General features: G+C 31.9%; 4 protein-coding genes across 4 annotated transcripts; 1 reads left to right on the forward strand and 3 right to left on the reverse strand.

Annotated features, from left to right (window-relative positions):
* Positions 1–7303: 7303 nt before the first annotated feature.
* LOC142611757 (GDSL esterase/lipase At5g42170-like) lies at positions 7304–8857 on the forward strand (the record flags this gene model as incomplete). The annotated part of the gene is made up of 3 exons (XM_075783922.1): positions 7304–7553; positions 7885–8015; positions 8684–8857. Coding segments are annotated over exons 1-3 (555 nt in total), but the record flags the coding sequence as incomplete, so codon positions are not given.
* A 2094-nt stretch (positions 8858–10951) lies between these two features.
* Positions 10952–11446, reverse strand: LOC142611842 (uncharacterized). The gene has a single exon (XM_075784016.1). It carries the CDS (start codon positions 11444–11446, stop codon positions 10952–10954), a length of 495 nt encoding a protein of 164 aa, XP_075640131.1.
* A 1212-nt stretch (positions 11447–12658) lies between these two features.
* LOC142611926 (uncharacterized) lies at positions 12659–13582 on the reverse strand. The gene is made up of 2 exons (XM_075784100.1): positions 13241–13582; positions 12659–12967 (listed from the first exon to the last, which is right to left on the reverse strand). The coding sequence occupies exons 1-2, from the start codon at positions 13580–13582 to the stop codon at positions 12659–12661; spliced, it is 651 nt and encodes a 216-aa protein (XP_075640215.1).
* An 87-nt stretch (positions 13583–13669) lies between these two features.
* Positions 13670–13978, reverse strand: LOC142612013 (uncharacterized). The gene has a single exon (XM_075784165.1). The coding sequence runs from the start codon at positions 13976–13978 to the stop codon at positions 13670–13672; it is 309 nt and encodes a 102-aa protein (XP_075640280.1).
* Between the last annotated feature and the right edge of the window lie 6434 nt (positions 13979–20412).

Genomic DNA, 20412 nt, shown 5'->3' on the forward strand with positions numbered 1-20412 from the left:
AATTTTACTAGACTTATTAAGATAGTGACACTTGTCTATTTTTAGTCATATATCATTATCTCAACAGATCCTATGCATTAGATACACTGGACCTAAGTCAACTTCAAAAGAATCATATTTTCTACACAACATCATTGGGTTTGAAAACTTCTTAATCGTTGTTGGTTAATAAGATGTGGGTTATTGACTGGTATAGTTATGTCGGCAAGCAGATGATTTTGCGGGTCATCTTGTAGATGTCGATGATCAAAGGTGGATATTACTCGTAACTTTCTTCATTGACGTACCATGTGGTTTAGAGAAAAACACCTTATATTGATTTTTTTAGAATTTGTTATAAAAATATTGTAAAAATATTGTGGACATATCATTTTTTTAATTTTCTTTCAACAAGTATTCTAATACATATAACAATTCCCCCACTATTGTAGCACCTAAAAAAATGGAACAACATAGCTATGAGATAATCAATTTCGATCAATGTTGGTAAAGGAAGTAAGTAGTCAAATTTGATTAAATTTATAAGCATAATTATGTCAACATAATCCGTGTATTCTTAAACTCTCTTTTTCGGCTTGCCTCAATATGTTACTTATTATAGTCTGTTAAATTATGTCAGCATAATTTGTATATTTTGAGGTTGAGCAATCTGACCAGGATGTCCCAAGCTAGCTTTTGCATTGGGTACGTTACATGATGAGACATATAGTATGTTATATAAATGCATATAATAAAATAAATATTAGATATGGGATAATATCTTCACTGTATATTTACAACTCTTTTTTTGTATGAGGAAGTATATTTACACATATGTAGAGTTATATAAAGTTATTATTTTTAATGTGGATTCCAGTTAGCTCAATTGGTAAAGACTCTAATGGTTAAATAAGAGATCTAGACCTATTATCAAGACTTATTAACGAACACAATAAATCGAAACTCTCTTAAAAAATTATTATTTTTAATTGTTTCATTATTCTAAATTAATATAATCAAAATAGATAATTAGATTCATGTCGAAAAAAAAAAATTCATTTATGAGTCCCTTCACACCACTACAAAATACTTCACCTCTTTCAACCCACCATTTCGAAGGTCCACTAAAAAGGGTCCAAAAAAAATAAAACGGAAAAGTGAAAATAGGTTTAAGGGAATAAGTATGGCTACCTTTATTTCAATGGTCATTAAAACCCTTGAAATAAGCCAATACAACTGTTAGAGATATATTAGCCCATTAGCATAAGATCAAGTCTAATTCTACTTTATGTGCAAGCCAAGTCTCCTACTTGTACTAGAAGTCTATTAGTTTAGGGTTTAGTCTACTATATATACACATGTTATGGTTCATTGTAACACAGGATTTGTACTACACTCTAATATATTATTGATGTAGCCCTTTAGGGTTTCCTTCGTAGATGTAGACCGTTAGGCTGAACCATGTAATTTTCGTGTGTTATTGTATTCTATACTTTATGATTTCGCTTCTGCGTCCATACTAACATATTCAACATGGTGTATCAATGCTAATATTTAACAGCAACTATTTTAAAATTAAAAATAAATAAAAAAAAAAGACGAGCCAATTTCAACAGCATTAATTTCCGCAAGAATTTTGGCTCCAAATATTACATTTTTTAGCACCACTTTAACCTAACTCTCAAAATAAAGATATTTCAAAATTTTCAACCCACGAAATAAATCTATAATTTGAAAACTAAAAGGAGAAAACCCATTTTCTTTGATTTTTAGCTCTCCAACTCTCTCAAAGAAAACTCAAAGGCGGGGTGGTTGACGACTTAACTCCAACGATGATTTGAAGCATAGTGGTCGGCGATCTTATCTCCAATGACAAGCTAAAGGCATAGTGGTTAGCAATATCATTTCCTCCACTTCTTCATTCAATTACAGGTCTGTTTTTTTCCCGAGAAAAAAAAATTGAAGTTGTCTCAATCTCTCTTGGTTTCTCTCTCTCATTCTCTTCATTGGTAGAGAGACTACAAAGTATTCGTCCAATTTTGGGTTAGTCCTAGCATTTTAGGGGCTTAGAGAGAAAGCCATAGTATAAATTGAGGGCTAGCGTATAACAGTTTATTGGTTTCAGAATTCTCTAGTTAAAATACTTTTAAGTTCCTTTAGGTTAATGTAATAGTATCTCCATAAACTTCAAAAATGAATGATTTAGTGATTTGGAAAGCTAATTGAATTTTGTTTTGATATTTTTGTTTTAATATAATATAGATTTTGTAATATGTGGTTCTTTAAAGTCTATGTGCATGGCCGAGGGTTTTTTCTTTAAAGAGAAAAACCTTATAAAAAATGGTTATTGAACTTTTATTTATTTTTTAATTTTTCGAGGGTCCCCAATCCTCCATAAAGATAAAATATTCGTTTCAAGGGTCATGTAGATGGTTGAAATTTCTATTTTAAGGGAATTTGTTTCAAAAGTTATCAAGGGCCATCTAGATCCTCAAAATAATCTTTTTAAGGGCTTTTAATACCTTTTTTTAGGGCATTGACCCTAAAAAAAAAAACCAACTTTGTTGTAATAACATGACTTTAATCTTGTTCCTTATAAAAGACAATGCACATTAATAATGATAATATATATATATATATATATATTTTTTTTTTTTTGGGTAAGATAATAATATATTAATTTAACACAAAGTAATTAAGAAATATACCCGGCGCCTGCCCGGACTACCTTAATTTATAGATATTAAAGAAAACAGGTTACTAAGCTAACATTTTTGCAGAATATTTAATTAATGCGTTAATCCTTTTGAAGATTTTATTTAATGCAAGAGAAGTTTTTTTTTTTGAGAAGTATAATGCAAGAGAAGTTAAAATCAGATTTTAATGTCAAATTTCTCACTCTTGAAGTTTCATTGTGTTACAATTAACTTCTTCTTTACTATTCTCTCTGTGAGAGTTTAAATATACACAAACAATTCAGAATTCAATTGGGCTAAGAAAAACTAAAGCATTCATCACTAGAAAAATTCACTACTCAAAATTTGTAAAAGTTCCTTCTGCATCTTCATTTATACTTTTCTTACTAAAAGCTTTTCTAATTTTCGGCACCACAAGAGCTCATGTAAGTCTATTTGTGTCCATTGATTGGTTAACTTTTAGCCTTTATGTATAACTTTTTAAAATATCATTTTTTTTCTCACTTTTTCAAAATATAAGTATATTTTAGTATACTTCCAGCAAAAAGCTAATTAAGCTAATAACAAATGCACACAAGTAAATGTGAAAATTCATCCTTACAATAAAACTTAGTTGAGCAAAAGTCAAGTTAGGGAAAATTTAGAGGGTGAATTTTTAGGGAAAATTTAGAGGGTGAATTTTTATATATACTTGTATGCATTTGTTATTAGCTTATTTAATTTTTTTTGCTAAAAGTATGCTAAAATATACTTACTTGAGCTCCTATGGTATAGAAAAATAGAAAAGCTTGAAATATGAAAAGTATAAATGAAGATGCAGAAGGCATTTCATAAACATTAATTGAACACTGAATTTTTCTATTGATGAATGTTTAAGTTTCTCATAGGCCAAATGAAGTCTAAATTGTGTGTATTTATATAAACTCTCACAGATAGAATAGTGAATTAGTAGTTTATACCTTTATGGTAAGGCAATGAAAGTAAGATTCTCAAAAAAATCCTTGAAAGCACAAATACATTTAATAATATCTCCAAAAATGTTTGCTTAGTAATTTATATTGCTCTAATATTAAGAAATGGACAAAATTTGATAACAAATTTGGTTGTAATCTAAGACTACAATTTCACTCATTATTTTTTTATTAAATGTGAATTTTGACAAATTCACTATTGGATTACATTTTCTTCTTATATCCTTTATTCTTATAAAAATTTTAGAAGATTAAAGATCAATATCTATATTATCAATAAAATATTCAAAATTTGAAGTTTTTGAAGTTTAAAACTATGTATAAAAAATAAGTGAATGGATCGAATAGTAAATAACATCCAATTGACACAAAACTTGACATGTGTGTTAAAAATATAAATAAAATTCGATCCAAAAATTAAATATTTAAAATATGTAGTCATGTTAGTTTCTTCTTGTAGGTGTTGTACCCTTAGGTTGTAACCAAGTTTATAACCAAATTTTGTCTTTAACAAATTAAGGTAATCCTCATTCTGGGTATTTCTTTCCAACTTTCCATTTGGTAAATGTAATGGATTACTTTGTGTTAATAGAATATTAATGTACATTATCTTTTTGCTTGTGGTGATGTAGGAGAACTTCACTCATATTAGTTATACGTCGCAAGCATATTGTACAACAAGTAATTAAATTCCTATGGACAACTAACCCTATCAGCCAAAACCAATTACCAAATAATCCAAGGACTTTTGACCCTAAAGAGCTAAACAATTTATCCTCATGCTTGGGAGGCTAATGTACATTATCTGTTATAAGGAACTAGCAGATTAATGTCATGTGAATATACTCAAAACTCAATATAATTTTTTTTTCTTACGCGAGTCTAATTATTTATTTTTATTATATTAATTTAATATAACTAAATATGTGTAAATATGCAATAAAGATATTATCTCTTGCCTAGTGCCTAATATTTATATTTATATTATCATATGCTTTTAGTGCCAATTTATTATATAAATAACCATATCATATATATATATATATATATATATATATATATATATATATATATATATATATATATCTTATCTTAATTTATTTATAATTATATTTATATTATAAAAGTTGGATTCTCACGATTAGAGGATGCTTGCCATGATGACATGTGTCATTTTGTCAAAGCATATATGGCAATACATGTGTCAAAATGCTTATAATCCATTTTATTGTGAGAAAGACAATAATAAAGACAATTAATTTTGTTTCTAAACAAAAAAGACAATTTCTTCTCAAAAACGTCTAACTATATCTAATCTAATTAAATGTCTTACAATTTGGAAAGATGTTCAAAAATCTTTTTTTGTTATGATTTTTTTACTTTTTCGTCACATATAATAACTTAAAATACATTATAAAAGTTTGATCCTATTATAAAAGTTAGATCCTTACTGTTAGAGGATGTATACAATGATGACGTGTCATTTTGTCAACAAAGTGATGTGTTATTTTCTTCCCATAAACATCTAATTATATCTGTGGGGGTAAAATGGTCAAAACACGGATTTGGGCCTTGGGCCTGATTTGGTGATATGAGCCTGTCCGAGCAGAAACTTTGGGGCCCACAGGCCAACTCATGCCAGAGAGATTGGTGAGGTTGTCCGAGGAGAGGCATCTCCTTAGACAAGTCAAATAAGGATCGTATGACACGTCATGATGTTTGGGGAGAGAACTCTGAAAGGTTTGGTGGGTAAAGATGTGTTTCACATAGTTATAGAGAGGAAAAACGTATGAGAAATATTTAGGGAAAAGGCTGTTACCACCGCATTAAAGACCTTGCATCTACCTTCCTGGCCGCATTAATGGGGAAATGACTTCTGAACAGTAATGTTCAGCCTTCCAGCTATTGTTTGAAGATATCAAGAAAGTGATGGATGTGACAAGTATATAATAGGGTAATTTGTGATACACGTAGAGGATAAAGGGAAGAAGAAAAATGATATAAAGGAGAAAGAAAGGGCATCGGAAGAAAAGGGGAGGGGGGCTAAAAAAAGAAAAGAGAGAAAGAGAGTACTGCATACTTCACCTTCAATTTTAGTCTATTATTCAAATAAAGAATAGCAATATAAGACTTCCTCGGCTTACGTCAAAGGAGGATTTCTCACTATTTTCATCCTTTGATTATGTGTGAAGTGGTAATCTAGTCTTCCATTTGTAGTCCAATATCCGTAAGACCTAAGTTTCAAGCCCACACTCTACAAATTTGATTGTATAAGGCCATTTGGGCCTAAGCCCATCACGCGTTAAGGTCTGGGTACCAATTGTGCACTTACAATATCTAAGAAAATAATGAAGACACCTAATTTCTTCTCATAAAATTTTAATTATATTTAGTCTAATTAAATCTATCATAATTTGAAAATTCAACCATAGGAGTTTTTATTTTACTATAATTTTTCAGCACATAATTTTAAAACTGTACATACATAGCAAGAAAATATATATGACATTCTCCTAACATTTAGATATTGAGTTTTTACCATAGGTTTTAAATCACGTCTCATTTATATATATGAAAAATGTAGTTTTTTGTGCTTTATTAGATATACTGTAATTAGATACAGGATATAGAATATTACACATCCATAAAATTAAGGTTAATTGCGGCCTCCCAAAAATAAATTTTTTGGCTATATCACTAATTACATCAAGTGTAACTTAAACTTAACTCTAATAATATACATATTAGACATAAACTAATGTCATCAATATTTACCATTTTTTTGTGTGTGAAGTATATTTAAAAATATTTATTGATATTAATTAAATCATATTATATTCATTTCGTTATATTAAATTAATTAAATTGAAATAAGTAATTAAATTCATGTAAAATAAATAAATAATTATTTTAAAATATATTGATGGGTACATTCACTTGACATTGATCTAGTTCTCTATAATAGATAATGTACATTAATAATCTATTAACCTGAAATAACTCATTATGAATTCTCTTTTCTTTTTTTGGGTTTCTAAAGGGAAAGTTGGACAGCAAATACCATCGAGGCACATTAATACTAAATTACAGTTTTACTCATTTAGTTATATCAAATTAATAACATAAAAATAATTTATCAGATTCAAGTCAAAAACTAAATAAGTATTTTAAGTTATGAGTACCTTCACATTACATGAATCTTTTTTTTTTTTAGGGAATTCACATGACATGAATCTGGTTCCTTATAACAGATCATGCAAATTAATAATCTATTAAAACACAATAATAATCCATAGTGAAGTTTCTAAACGTAAAGTTATAGAGATAATACCCCAGGATGAGGACTACCTTAATTTCTTAATATTAAATAAATATAACCTACTAAGCTAATATTTTGGGGAATATTTAATTTAAATTAATGCATTAACGCTTTTAAAGAAATGATTTATTACGATTGACAACAATTGATAGAAATTTTAAATCAGATTTTGATATGTCAAATTTCTTTCACTCTTGTAGTTTAAATGTCTTACCATCAACTGCTTGTTTATTATTATATCTATGAGAGTATAAATACACACACTTTAGACTTCATTTAGGCCATGAGAAACTAAAGCATCCATCACTAGAAAAACTTAGCACTCAGAGTTTGTAAAAATGGCTTCTACATCTTCATTTATACTTTTCCTACTTCAAGCTTGTGCTTGTCTATTTTTCTGCACCATAGGAGCTCAAGCAAATAAAACATTTTCAGCAATTTTCTCATTTGGAGATTCGATTCTTGATACAGGCATGAATAACAATCTTCTCTCAGGTAGGTGCAATTACCCTCCGTATGGAAGAGACTTCCCGGGAAAAGTTGCAACGGGAAGATTTTGCAATGGAAAAAACCCCACAGACTTGATAGGTATAATATCATAAACTCTTTTACTTACCAAACATCTCTCTCTCATGCATGATGCATATTTTATGTACTACGTATAAAAAGTTTCTGTTTTTGCTTTTGAGTTCTAGTGTACAAAAAATTCCAAGTAGAGTTTAAGTAAATTTTTGTTATTTTAGTTGAAAGAGACTCAAAAAAATATCTAAAAATTTTAGTTGAAAGTGACTTAAAAAAAATCTAAATTACAGTAATTTTTAAACTATAGGTTAAAAGTATTACGCTCAAAACTTTAAGGTTTAATTTGAAAATAACACCAAATTGTTGTGGTTATTTACCCATTTCATATTCATTTCAGCGGAGGCCTTGGGAATTAAAGATACTGTACCAGCTTATCTTAAACCAGACCTTCAAAGTGATGATCTTCTAACCGGTGTAGGCTTTGCTTCCGGTGGCTCCGGAATTGATCCATTAACATCCAGTACACTGGTATCTATCTTTTATATATATTTATTTGGACATTAATGTTCGCCCTTTTTAAATTTGGCTCTATCACAAATTAGTATACAAACTTTTTATTGTTAATTACATTTAACCGCATTATGATTTGGACAAAAATCAAATTGTTTGGATTTTGTCAAAAGTATTTCTTTTGAATTCATCTAAATTTAAACTTTTGGGATCAAAATGTAACAATTAAAAAAATCGTGGAATTAAATTGTTATTGGATGGAATCAAAAGGAGGTAATTTTTTCAACCAAAACATGCAAAATAGAATTTGAACAAAACCCAAATAATTTTTTTTTTTTTTTAATTAGGAGGTGAAATATAAGAATTGAAAGTCTTTAAACTAAATTGTTACCTAGCAGAACCACAAGACAAGGGATATGATGCCCCTCCTCTCTCTTTTATTCATATAAATTACGACATTTGTTGGTTTTCAAATAATCTAGAGGATAGTACTTAAACTCCCTCAATTGTATCTTCTGCCCCTCCGTGTTTTAGGTGATGGGATCCAATACCAAAAACACGAGACAACAAAAAATCCGATTAAAAGAGCTGAATTAATATTTTCCTTAATCTAATAATTATACATTATTTACTGTGCTTTCAAAATTCTAGGCTTTCTTGCAATTTAATTGTTTTGTTGGAATCAGGGAGTTGTGGCAATGTCCCAACAGTTACAATACTTCAAGGATTACATAGGGAAGCTAACAGGGGTTGCTGGTGAAGAGAAAGCAAAAGCCATCATAGCCAACAGCCTTGTGCTAATGTCAGCAGGCAACAATGACATTGGAGTATCATATACTGCTGGTATGAGGAAATCAGAGTATACTTTTCCTGCATATTGTGCTCAATTGGTTACCTGGTCTACCACTTTTTTGGAGGTATATTTCTTTCATTATGACTTATGACAGCTCTAAGTAACTTTCTAGAAAAAACCAAAAAAAAAAAAAACTAGTTTCATATATAAACTATTATACAATTTCTTTGCTATGATATGGCATATTGTAAGTGATAAAAAAAATTTTAAAAAAAAAATAAATAATAATAATAATAATAATAATGGTAGGTTCATATATAAGTGATTGATAACCATTCACAGTTTGTCACATTAAAGTAATTGTAAAAAAAAGTTGTGTAATAGTTTGTGATTTAGAACCACTTATCTTTTTAACTATGTATATGTCATTCCCTTCATTAAAAATTGTCGTTCACATTTTGTCACATTAAAGTTGTAAAAAAATAAATTGTGTAATAGTTTGTGATTTAGAACCACTTATCTTTTTAATTATGTATATGTCATTCCCTTCATTAAAAATCGTAGCAAAGAGCACCAAGCACCTAACCATATCAAATATAAATCTGTGAAGCAATTGTATGCATTGGGGGCAAGGCGATTTGGTGTTCTTAGTACTGTAGCATTTGGATGCGAGCCATCAGCAAGACTTACAGGAGGGTCATCTTGTTCAGTGGCCGCAAACCTAGGAGCACAAATGTACAATAATCTGTTAAAAGCAGGAATAGCCTCCCTTCAAAGCAAGCATCCCGATGCCAAGTTGGTCTTCTTCGACATCTTTACCCCTCTAGTCAACATCGCCAGTAATCCTCAGCAATTTGGTAAGTGTTATATTTTTTTTGTCTTAAAAAATCTGGTAATCATATACTTAAAGCTTTCGTCGTGATATCATCCTAGCCTATTAGCTTATGGAAAATACTAGAACTACAATCAAATTTTCTATTACGTACTTACAAATTATTAAATTTTATATAAAGTATTTACAAATTAACGTGATAATAAATATGATAAATATGAATAACAGTACATCAACTTTAATGGGAAATGTTGAAGGTACTACAAATTTAGATCACTCGTCACCTCTAGTTGGAACTACTAAATTATAGAAAGTGAAGAAGAAAAAATCATGCAAAAAAGGCTTATAAGCCAATTTGGCAATATTTCAAATTGATGCCACTTGAATAATGCGATAAAAGATTGATGCCAAGGATATTGCATATTTTACTATATAAACCTTACTAATTGATAGGATACTAATCCCACAAAGGTTATTCGTACATTTATTTATTAGTAATTAAAGTGCCAACAATATCACACTCTTTGATGCATAGAATATTGATGTTAAGAATATTACATATTTTACTATATAAACCTTGCTAATTGATAGGCCACTATTCTCATAAAGGTTATTCAAATATTAATTTATTAGTTATTAAAGTGGCAACAATATCACACTCTTCGTCACATTAGTTTGTAAGTCTTTTGTAGTAAAATTTGTAATAATTTTAGAATTTTCATATAATAAAACTATTTTTCTTTTTTGTTAATGATGAGACATTAGTTTCTAAAATTTATGCATAAATATATAGTATCCCAGGATTATTTTTTGTTATTTTTATTTTTATTTTTTTGAGAAAGAAGTTAATGCATATTATTCAAGAAGGCTATTGAATTTAGCCTAAAATACAAACAAGAGGTCTAGTGGTACATCTTTCATCCAGACGAACATTTGTGAGGAGATTGTTGCTCTCCTTACTAAGGCGTGAGCAAGCTTATTACAATGTCTGCAAACAACAGATAGTTTAAAGGTAGAGAGGTGTGAAATAAGAAAAAGTATATCTGCTGTGAGGTGGCCAAAGTGTGTTAGGCATCTGGTCTCCTTCTGTATTGCTGTGTATAGAACCTCAGAATCACCCTCCAAGACTATACGCGTAAAACCACATTCTATAGCTAGCTCCAAGGCTCTCCTTGCTGCCAGGGCTTCGACTTCAATAACTGTAGATGGCATAGGAATTTGTTGTGATAAGGATACCATAACAAGACCCGCGTCATTCCGTATTACCACTCCCAGTTCAGCGGTATTGTCAGACGCAAAAGTTGCTCCATCAAAGTTCACTTTCACCCACTATTGCTCTGGTGTAGTCCACGTTGCTGCTTGCTGCTGTCGGTGAATTGGTAGGCTCAGGGTGCTGGAGTGGGACTCTAATAGCTGCTCTCGAGAGTGTTCCAGCACCTTATCAAGGGGATGTGATGGTTTTCCCAGTTTGAGGTTGTTCCGCCGATTCCATAGGTTCCAAATGACCATCGCAAATAGTTCTACTTCACTATTACCTGCAAGAATGAAGTCAAAGAGATCAAGGAAAGATATGAATTTCTTAAGTACACCATGGTTCCATGTTTTAGTTTGTTTCCAGAAGTCATCGAGGGCAGGGCATCCATATAGTGCATGAGTTACATCTTCATGCTGTTGCTTGCAACTGTCACACCGCCCATCAGTGATCACTTTGCGTCGAACCAAATTTAATTTAGTAGGAAGGGAATTCTTGCAAGCCTTCCATACTAAATGCTTGACTTTATTTTGGACCTTAAGACCCCAAATTTTGTTCCACAAAAGCTTCATCGCATCGGGTACGGACTGCCTAGGTTGGTGTCACGCTTGTTCTTCTTACAAAATCTTATATCCAGATTTAACTGAATATTCTCCATCCAGATTGAATGGCCAGATTAGGACGTCATCTTGAATGGTCCTACACAGAGGGATGTTTTTTATAATGGATGCTTCAAACTCATAGAAAGTTCTATCAATGACTTTCTCCCTCCAAGACCTGTTCACTGGGTCAATGAGCTCACTGACCATGGTCGTATCCCCACCATCCACCATTGGTGAGATTACTTTTGGCCTAGTTTTAGTAGGCAGCCAGTTGCCTCCCCAGATATGGACAGAGTTGCCTAGACCGATTCTCCAAACCCCACCCCTTTTGATGACTTCCCTTCCATGCATCAAACTCTTCCATGCATAGGAGGCATTGGCCGGATTTGTGGCTTCCAATACTGACGAATTTGGAAAGAACTTGGCTTTAAATACCTTGTAAAACAATGAGTTAGTGTCATGGAGTAATCTCCACATTTGTTTAGCCAAGAGTGCATCATGAAAAAGAAAAATGTCTTTAAAACCCATGCCTCCCTAAGATTTTGGTTTACATAAATCTAGTCATTTCACCTAATGGATTTTTCTACCATCACCCCGCTATCCCCAAAAGAACCTACATATCATAGATTCAAGTTCATGGTAGAGTGTAACCGGCAACTTGAAACAAGACATAGTATATGTGGGGAGAGCTTGTGCCACTGCCTTAATCAAAATCTCCCTCTCGGCTTGAGATAATAATTTAGCTTTTCATCCTTGTAACTTCTTCCAAACCTATTGTTTAGTATGAGTGAAACTTTCTTTCTTGTTCCAACCAACAAGTGAAGGTAATCTTAAATACTTCTCATATTGTTTAACCACCGATACTCCAAACATATTCTTGATAGTTGTTTACATGTCTTCCTGGGTGGACTTGCTGAAAAAATAAATTGGTCTTTGTTCGATTGACTTGTTGCCCCGAAGCAAGTTCATATTTGGCTAGGATATCCAATAAAGCTTGGCATTCGCTTTCCTTTGCCCTGCAAAAAATCAGACTATCATCTACAAAAAGGGTAAGTTAATTTTGGACCATTCCGGCATAAAGAAATACCTTTAATTGACCCATTTGTGGCTGCCTCACTTATCAAACTATGCAAGCCTTCAGTACACATGAGGAATAGGTGAGGAGAGAGGGGGTCTCCTTGTCTAAATCCTCTTGTAGGGGTGATGTGGCCTTGCAGTTCCCCATTGATCAAGATTGAGTATGAGCCTGTGATGATGCATACCATCATGAGCTTTGATCCACCTTTCTTGAAAACCCAGTTTCACCAACACCTTCTCCATGTAAGACCATTTCACTCTATCATAGGCCTTGCTCATGTTGAACTTTGAGGCCATAAAACCCGTTCTACCTTTATTGTGGTTCCTCAAGTAGTGTGAAGTTTCAAAAGCCACCAAGATGTTATCTGAAATCAGACGGTCAGACATTAATGTACTCTGATATTCTGAAATAAGCTTAGGCATAACAATTTTCAAACAGTTGGTTAATACTTTTGCAAAAATTCTATATAAGACATTATTTAAGCTTATAGGGCGAAATTCAGTCACATACTCTGGATTTTTTACTCTAGGAAATAGAGTGATAAAATAGTGTCCTAAAGATTGAGGTAGGACTCTAGTATTAAGATAATGCAATATAGATAGAGAGACATCAGAGCCAATTAAGGACTAGAAATTATGATAAAATAAGGAAGGCATATCGTCCGGGCCAGGGGCTTTCAAGGGTACCATTTGTCTTATGACAGCTTCCACTTCATCAATTGTGAAAACTGCAATGAGCTCTGCATTCATCTCAGGAGATACCACCTGAGGGATTGTGTCAATGACTTCCTCAAAACTGCTTGGGCCACCCGTAGTAAAGAGTTCTTGATAAAAGGTGGTGATGATGTCATTTATTTGGGATGGCCTTGTACATAATCTGCCCAAAGTATCATGTAGTTTAGTGATGTAATTGTGGCGCTGGGGTTGGGAAGCTTTGCTATGGAAGAACCTCGTATTGCGATCGCCATCCTTGAGCCACAAAACCTTGGACTGTTGGGCCCACATTTTGGCTTCCTTATCCAGCAGCATGTTAACTTCTTTTTCCAACACTCTCATGCATTTTGGGCCCCCTGTTTGAAGTGCCCATGATTCTGCCTCACGAAGTTCTTTCCCATTTCATTCTAGGTCTCTTCTAACGCTGCCAAAGTGTTCCTTGCTCCAACGTGTCAGTGCATTCCCACACTTATCAATCTTCTTAATTACCTTTGTATCCCACGGGTTCATAGAAGTCTCCAACCAAACAGCTTCAACCGTCTTAGTGCAACCTTTTTCCGTTAGCCACATTTGTTCAATGCGGAAAGGCTTTTGGAAGCAGCTATTCATACCTTCAGGGGCAATCAATAAAGGCTTATGGTCTGAAGTTGTGACATCCAAATGATACACTTTCGCACCTGGGAACATGGAAAACCAATCATTGGTGGCCATAGTTTGGTCTAGTCGTTCCCAAATGGTGTAGTCCTTGAAGTGTTTGTGCCATGTAAAAGGGAAACCCACAAAACCCAAGTCCATGAAGCCACATTCGTCCAAAATGTCCCGAAAAGGTTGCATTTGGCTGTGTGGCCTTGGTCTGCCTCCCTTTGTTAATTACTTCTACTGTTTTGTTCGTAAAAGTTAAAGCATCAATTTGTAATGTTTATGAGGTATGATACATTATAATTGAACTTTGTAGCATCAATTTGGTGATACATTTCTAATTTATGACTATTCTTACAATTTCAGGCTTTCAAAATGCAAATTCTGGGTGCTGCGGTGGCACTAGTATATGTCTTCCATTTAGTCCATTCACTTGTCCAGATGCTTCTACCTATGTCTTTTGGGACTTTGTTCACCCCACTGAAAAAACTTACAGAATAATTGTCTCTGATGTACTCAACAAAACTCGTTCCAATTTCTCTTGAAGCAATTCTTGTTTTCTAGTGTTCGTTGCCGCAACTCTCTCCCTTGGTGTTTACTATATTTGCGAGCATAATAAGGGAGAGGTTTTAAGAAGGGAACGTTAGAGTGGGAAGCTTTGTTATGTTAGCAATGTTAATGTTTGAAATAAATTGTTGCTTGTTATTAGGAGTGGTTGCTTAAGTAGAAAGAAGTTGTGAACTAATAAGGTACCAACGATTACGTAGTAGTATTTGTTGTTTGGTAGGGAGGTTGTTTTATGGTTCCATGATGAATAAATTTTATAGCGATTCATTTGAATAAAGCAAGAAAATACTTATCTAATTATCTAGTAGAGATAAGAGATTATCTCAATTCAATCACATTTTTATTATCTCATTTTCCTCAATTTCGGTCAAAACAAGAAAGAATTTAGTCAAGCTTGGGTCCAATATCCAATTGCAATGGACAAATAAAGATGGCGATAATTGTTTACTTTTGGTCACATGTCATTATTTTAACAGGTTACTATATAATGGACCCAAGCCAAATCCGAAAGAATTTGATGTGAATGCAGTTTTTTTTTTCCAATACTTCAGAAGATTTTTTGAGGTCCAGGCCTTCACTTAAGGAGGGGGAAATAAAATACAAGAGCCCCCTTCCTAATTTTTGAGTCTGCTTAGTGCAATCACATGACTACCATTTTTGGCCTCACAATTACACACATTCCCACTGTCTTGCTTGTTATTTCAACATAAAGTTATGGTATTTACAAAATTCTATTGAGATTTTGGCAGCAATTTTGTGCCTTACAACTTAATACTCGAGTTAACAAGAACAATTGGGGATATAATTTATCATGGGTTGGTCGTGCTTGGTGTCAACATGTCGACTAACTCAATGACCTTGGATTTGAAAACTTCTTAATCATTGTTGATTGAGAAGATTTGGGTTATTGACTAATTTGGTATGGTTATGTCGAAGAGCAGATGATTTTGCTGGTTATCACGTAGATGTCGAAGACCAAAGGTGGTGTATGCTTTTCGAGTTGATGGAGATCTAGATCTTCGTCAAATCTAATGGACGTGAGGTGGGTGAGAGATGATGGTAGCTGGTGAGGTGAGCTATTGGGCATAGCCCCATAGGGATGTCAATCAAATTGGGTGTATTGGGTTGAAGGAGACATGTGTCATATCGAGTGCAATACACGTTACTTATTTGATTATTTAGGTTAAGTACAAGTACAAATGTTATTTCTTATTAGTGGTTGGAGCAAATAAGAAATAACCTAACCTCCAAGGACGGAGTCACATTAAGGCCCAAGGGGCTTGTCTGAGTTGTAGGAAAAAAAACATTGTAGATCTATTAGACCCTTATTCAAATTGGGCCAAAGGAAAATAAAACTTGGCCCCCTTAATTAGCCTAAACAACTCCACAAATTATCACAAACAATATCACAAATCAGCCCAAACAATCACATATCAGTCCAAACAATCACAATTCATAAATCATTAGCCCAAAAAATTTGAACAAAAACTTACTATAAAAATAAAATAAAAATAGCGGGGCAATAGTATGTTTGGATGAGTGACAAAGTGAAAGCGAATGTAAATCATATGATTGATAAATTAGTAGATACTTATTTGGATTTTCATGAATTTTTTTTTTTTTTTTTTTTTGTACTTCAACACCCCAACTCAAAATTCAAGCTCCATCTTTGCTAACCTCAAAATTTAGTAAACCACTTTTCTTCTTTCTTTCTTTCAACTTTTTTTTTATTCTTTTGAGAAAGCAATTAGTAAACCAATGGCTCCATAAAGGTTTGAACCAGGATATATTTAGATTTTAAGTGTTTATTTGGAACGTGAGTTCCAGTTAGCTCAACTAATAAAGTCTTTAATAGATAAATAAAAGATAAAATGTATATTTGGATGAACAAAAGCAGCATTCCCTTTTCTTTTTCTTTTTCTTTTTTGAGAAAAGCACACACACACACACACTCTCTCTCTCTCTCTCTCTCTCTCTCTCTCTCTCTCTCTCTCTCTCTCTCTCTCTCTCTCTTTTGTTTTTGGTACATTTTACATACACTGTTTTGTTTTATTATTGGTTAAAATATTATTTTAGTTTCTAATTTTATCACAAAAAAATTCATTCCTAAACTTGGTAAAGATTCAGTTTTTTTTTCAATAGTTTAGAGACAAAATTAGGAAAAAAAAAAAAAAAAGCTTATTTAATAATTTAGGGATGAAAACAAATATATCTTTCAAAGTTTAAGGACAAAATATGAAAAATTTCCAATAGTTTATAGACGAAAAATAAATTTTTTTAATAATTTAAGAATAAAAACAAAAATTTTAAAATCTAGGGACAAAAAAACAAAATTTAAGTACGAAATTTTTTTTTTTTTTAACCTGCTACAGCAAGTTTTACAATACTATAATGTATCAATCTTGCCACTTTCGCTTTTCAAATCTATGCTTTTGAAGATCTCTAAACTCTTCTATTCTAGGGTTTCTCTTTCTCTGTTTCTCACTTTTGTGGACGCCATCACGCCACCTTGAATTCCCTAATCTGCTGTTTCAACGTTCTACAAGTCCGATTACCCTTCAATTTCGATTTCTATCAATTTTTTTTCTATTTTCTATTTACATTACTACACAATGAAATGAAAAGAAATTTGTGATTTGATGGAATTTTTAATTTTTAAAATGATTGATTAGGTTCCTGAAAATGGAGCTTGCATCCTTGGCTGCGAACAAACTAAAATCCTTTGCAAAATCAAGCCAAGACTTCGTCCACACACTCACTCATCGCCCTGAGAATTCATCTAGCCGCAATTCGATACTGTCTCTCTTCTTTAACAGATTTTTGATTAGTTTTATTCCCATCATTTGTAGATAGAGATTTCAATTTTCATTTTGTTTGAAGTTGTTGATTCGTGCCCTAATGTTATGGTATAATTCTCAGTTTGAAGCTATCCCAAGCGAGATTTAGCTTTAAATGTCTAGGAGTCTCAGTGGGAGGATTCTTGTTTTTGTTTTCAAAACAATACGAAAACGATTTTCAAAAAATTGAAATTGAAAATAGTTTTTAGATAATTTTTACATTAAATGTGTTTGGCTCCCATTTTTAAAAACAAATTTCAAAATACAAAAAGCAAAAAAAGATGTTTAAGAGACCATTTCTTTTTTTTTCTTTTTCTTTTTTTTTTTGTAAGTTTACAAAAAGTATCGTATAGAATCTATAGATTACCTTTTTTTGTTGATAATGATAAGGCTAGAGCTCATGTATTTTTTTTTTTTTTTTTTGGATAATGATAAATTTCAAATTTGAAGCATGAGATTTTGTTGTTGTGGGGAGTAAAAGGACTCAAGTGGGCATATGGGCCTTTGGACTGTAGCATAGAGGGCCAACCTGCTCCAGAATTAAACTCTACGAATTAGCCCATACGCCGAGGATCCGAGGATACAGCTGAGGGCGAGCTTCTCCTCGGACAGATCCAAGAGAACTCAAACTTCATTATGAAGGTCAAAGCACAACTCTGGAAAGACTAATGGTTAAAGGGGGACACCCTGAACCTTCTAGATGCACCAGTGTTAAAGAAAATATCAAGAGCAAAGGCTGCCACCTCCGCATTAAAGGCTCTGCACCTACCTCCCTGGCCGCATTAATGGGGAAGTGACCCCTGAACAGTAGGGCTGAAACTTTTAGTCACTGTCCAAAAAGTATCAGGGAAGAAAGTATTTAAGGGGGGTGAAGGCCAAAGAGAAGGGGGGATCTGCAACAAAGAAAGAAACTAAGAATTGTAACTTTTAAGTAAGAAATAGAAATAATACAGAAGTAGTCTTCGGCTTACGTCCGAGGAGGTCTATTTACAATTATCTTTTGTTATTTACATGTGTTTGTAACTCTTAGCCTGTTATCAAGTTCTCAGTACTTCTAACCTAGGTTTCAAGCCCACACTCTACAAATTTTATTGTTTAAGGCTCATTGGGCCTGAGCCCGTAGTTGTCTTTGGGTCCAGGTGCAATTGTGCGCTTACAGTTGTAATAAAGATAAGCTCCTTAATTTAAGAAATAGAAGAGTTTGAATAAATCTGTAGGGTCCACTGTTTTCATTATATTTACAACTATACTATTAAAAATGTTTTTTGTATCTTGAAAACACCCTATCAGCTGTTTTCAAAATCCTGGTCTGAATAAGGAAAATATGACACAATTTAAGTGTGGGACCCACCATTTTATGGTATGCAAAACAAAAGACAATATTTAAATCCTCTTACCAAACAAACCCTAAGTAACTTTGATCAGTTACCTAGATAGCAGATTTCAAAATACTAATATAGTTGTTTTGGGAATTGTTTTTTGTTACATTTGAATTTTTGCAATGATTCATGACTATTATGGTACTATTTTCAAGGATGTTTTGTCCACTATCATTTTAATGTTGACAATTTTTTGGTGCGATGAAGTATATTTAAAAATATTCATTTATATTAATTAAATTATTTTATATTCATTTAGTTATATTAAATTTTAAAAAAATTGAATTAAATAATTGAATTCATGTAAAATAAATAAATAATTATATTGATGAGTATATTCACATGACATTAATCTAGTTCTCTATAATAGATAATGTACATGAATAATCTATTAATCCGAAATAATTCATTGTGAATTTTCTTTCTTTCAAGGTTTCTAAAGGAGAAGTTAGAGAGAAAATACCCTCAAGGCACATTCATACTAAATTACATTTTTACTCATTTAGTTATATCAAATTAATAACATAAAAAAATTTATTAGATTCAAGTCAAAATAAATAAGTGTTTTAGGTTATGAGTACCTTCACATGACATGAATCTAGTTCCTTATAACAAATTGTGCATATTAATAATCTATTAACACACAGTAATAATCCATTGTGAAATTTCTAAACGTAAAGTTATAGAGATAATACGCCAGGATGAGGACTACCTTAATTTCTTTTCTTTTCTTTTTTTATACAAGATTGAATTTCTACTCTAGTCTAATTTAAGTATATATATGTGTGTGAGGCTCCTTCCTGGAGACTTGAACCCTGGTCCTAGTCCCTCTCCACACCTCACAAGCATTTATACATGTGAAGTGACCACCGCAAGGGTGTGCAGTGGTGAGAACTACCTTAATTTCTTAATATTAAAGAAATATAACCTACTAAGCTAACATTTTTGGGGAATATTTAATTTAATTTAATTTAATGCATTAATTCTTTTAAAGAAGTGATTTATTACGATTGACAACAATTGATATAAATTTTAAATCAGATTTTGATATGTCAAATTTCTTTCACTCTTGTAGTTTCAATGTCTTACCATTAACTGTTTGTTTATTATTCTATCTGTGAGATTATAAATACACACACTTCAGACTTCATTTAGGCTGTGAGAAACTAAAGCATTCATCACTAGAAAAACTCAACACTCAGAGTAAGTCCACTATCATTTTAATGTTTATAATTTTTTTGTGCGATGAAGTATATTTAAAAGAGAAATATTCATTTATATTAATTAAATTATTTTATACTCATTTAGTTATATTAAATTAATAAAATCCAAATAAAAAATTAAATTCATGTAAAATAAATAAATAAATATAGTAACATATATTGATGAAGTATATTCACATGACATTAATCTAGTTTTCTATAATAGATAATGTACATGAATAATCTATTAATCCAAAATAATTCATTGTGAATTTTCTTTTTTTTGGGGTTTCTAAAGGGAAAGTTGGAGAGAAAATACCCTTGAGGCACATTAATACTAAATTACATTTTTACTCATTTAGTTATATCAAATTAATAACATAAAAATAATTTATTAAATTCAAGTCAAAAGATAAATAATTATTTTAGATTATGAGTACCATCACATGACATGAATCTAGTTCCTTATAACAGATCGTGCATATGAATAATCTATTAACACACAATAATAATAAATTGTG

Source organism: Castanea sativa, chromosome 1, assembly GCF_040712315.1.
Source record: "Castanea sativa cultivar Marrone di Chiusa Pesio chromosome 1, ASM4071231v1".
In the NCBI taxonomy this organism is placed as follows: Eukaryota; Viridiplantae; Streptophyta; class Magnoliopsida; order Fagales; family Fagaceae; genus Castanea; species Castanea sativa.

Coding starts and splice junctions, on each gene's coding strand:
- LOC142611842 (XM_075784016.1), bottom strand. CDS start 11,446: ATGAAGCTTTTGTGGAACAAAATTTGGGGTCTTAAGGTCCAAAATAAA.
- LOC142611926 (XM_075784100.1), bottom strand. CDS start 13,582: ATGCTGCTGGATAAGGAAGCCAAAATGTGGGCCCAACAGTCCAAGGTT. Junction 12,968..13,240: donor AAGCTGTCATAAGACAAATG/GTACCCTTGAAA, acceptor GTTATGCCTAAG/CTTATTTCAGAATATCAGAG.
- LOC142612013 (XM_075784165.1), bottom strand. CDS start 13,978: ATGGCCACCAATGATTGGTTTTCCATGTTCCCAGGTGCGAAAGTGTAT.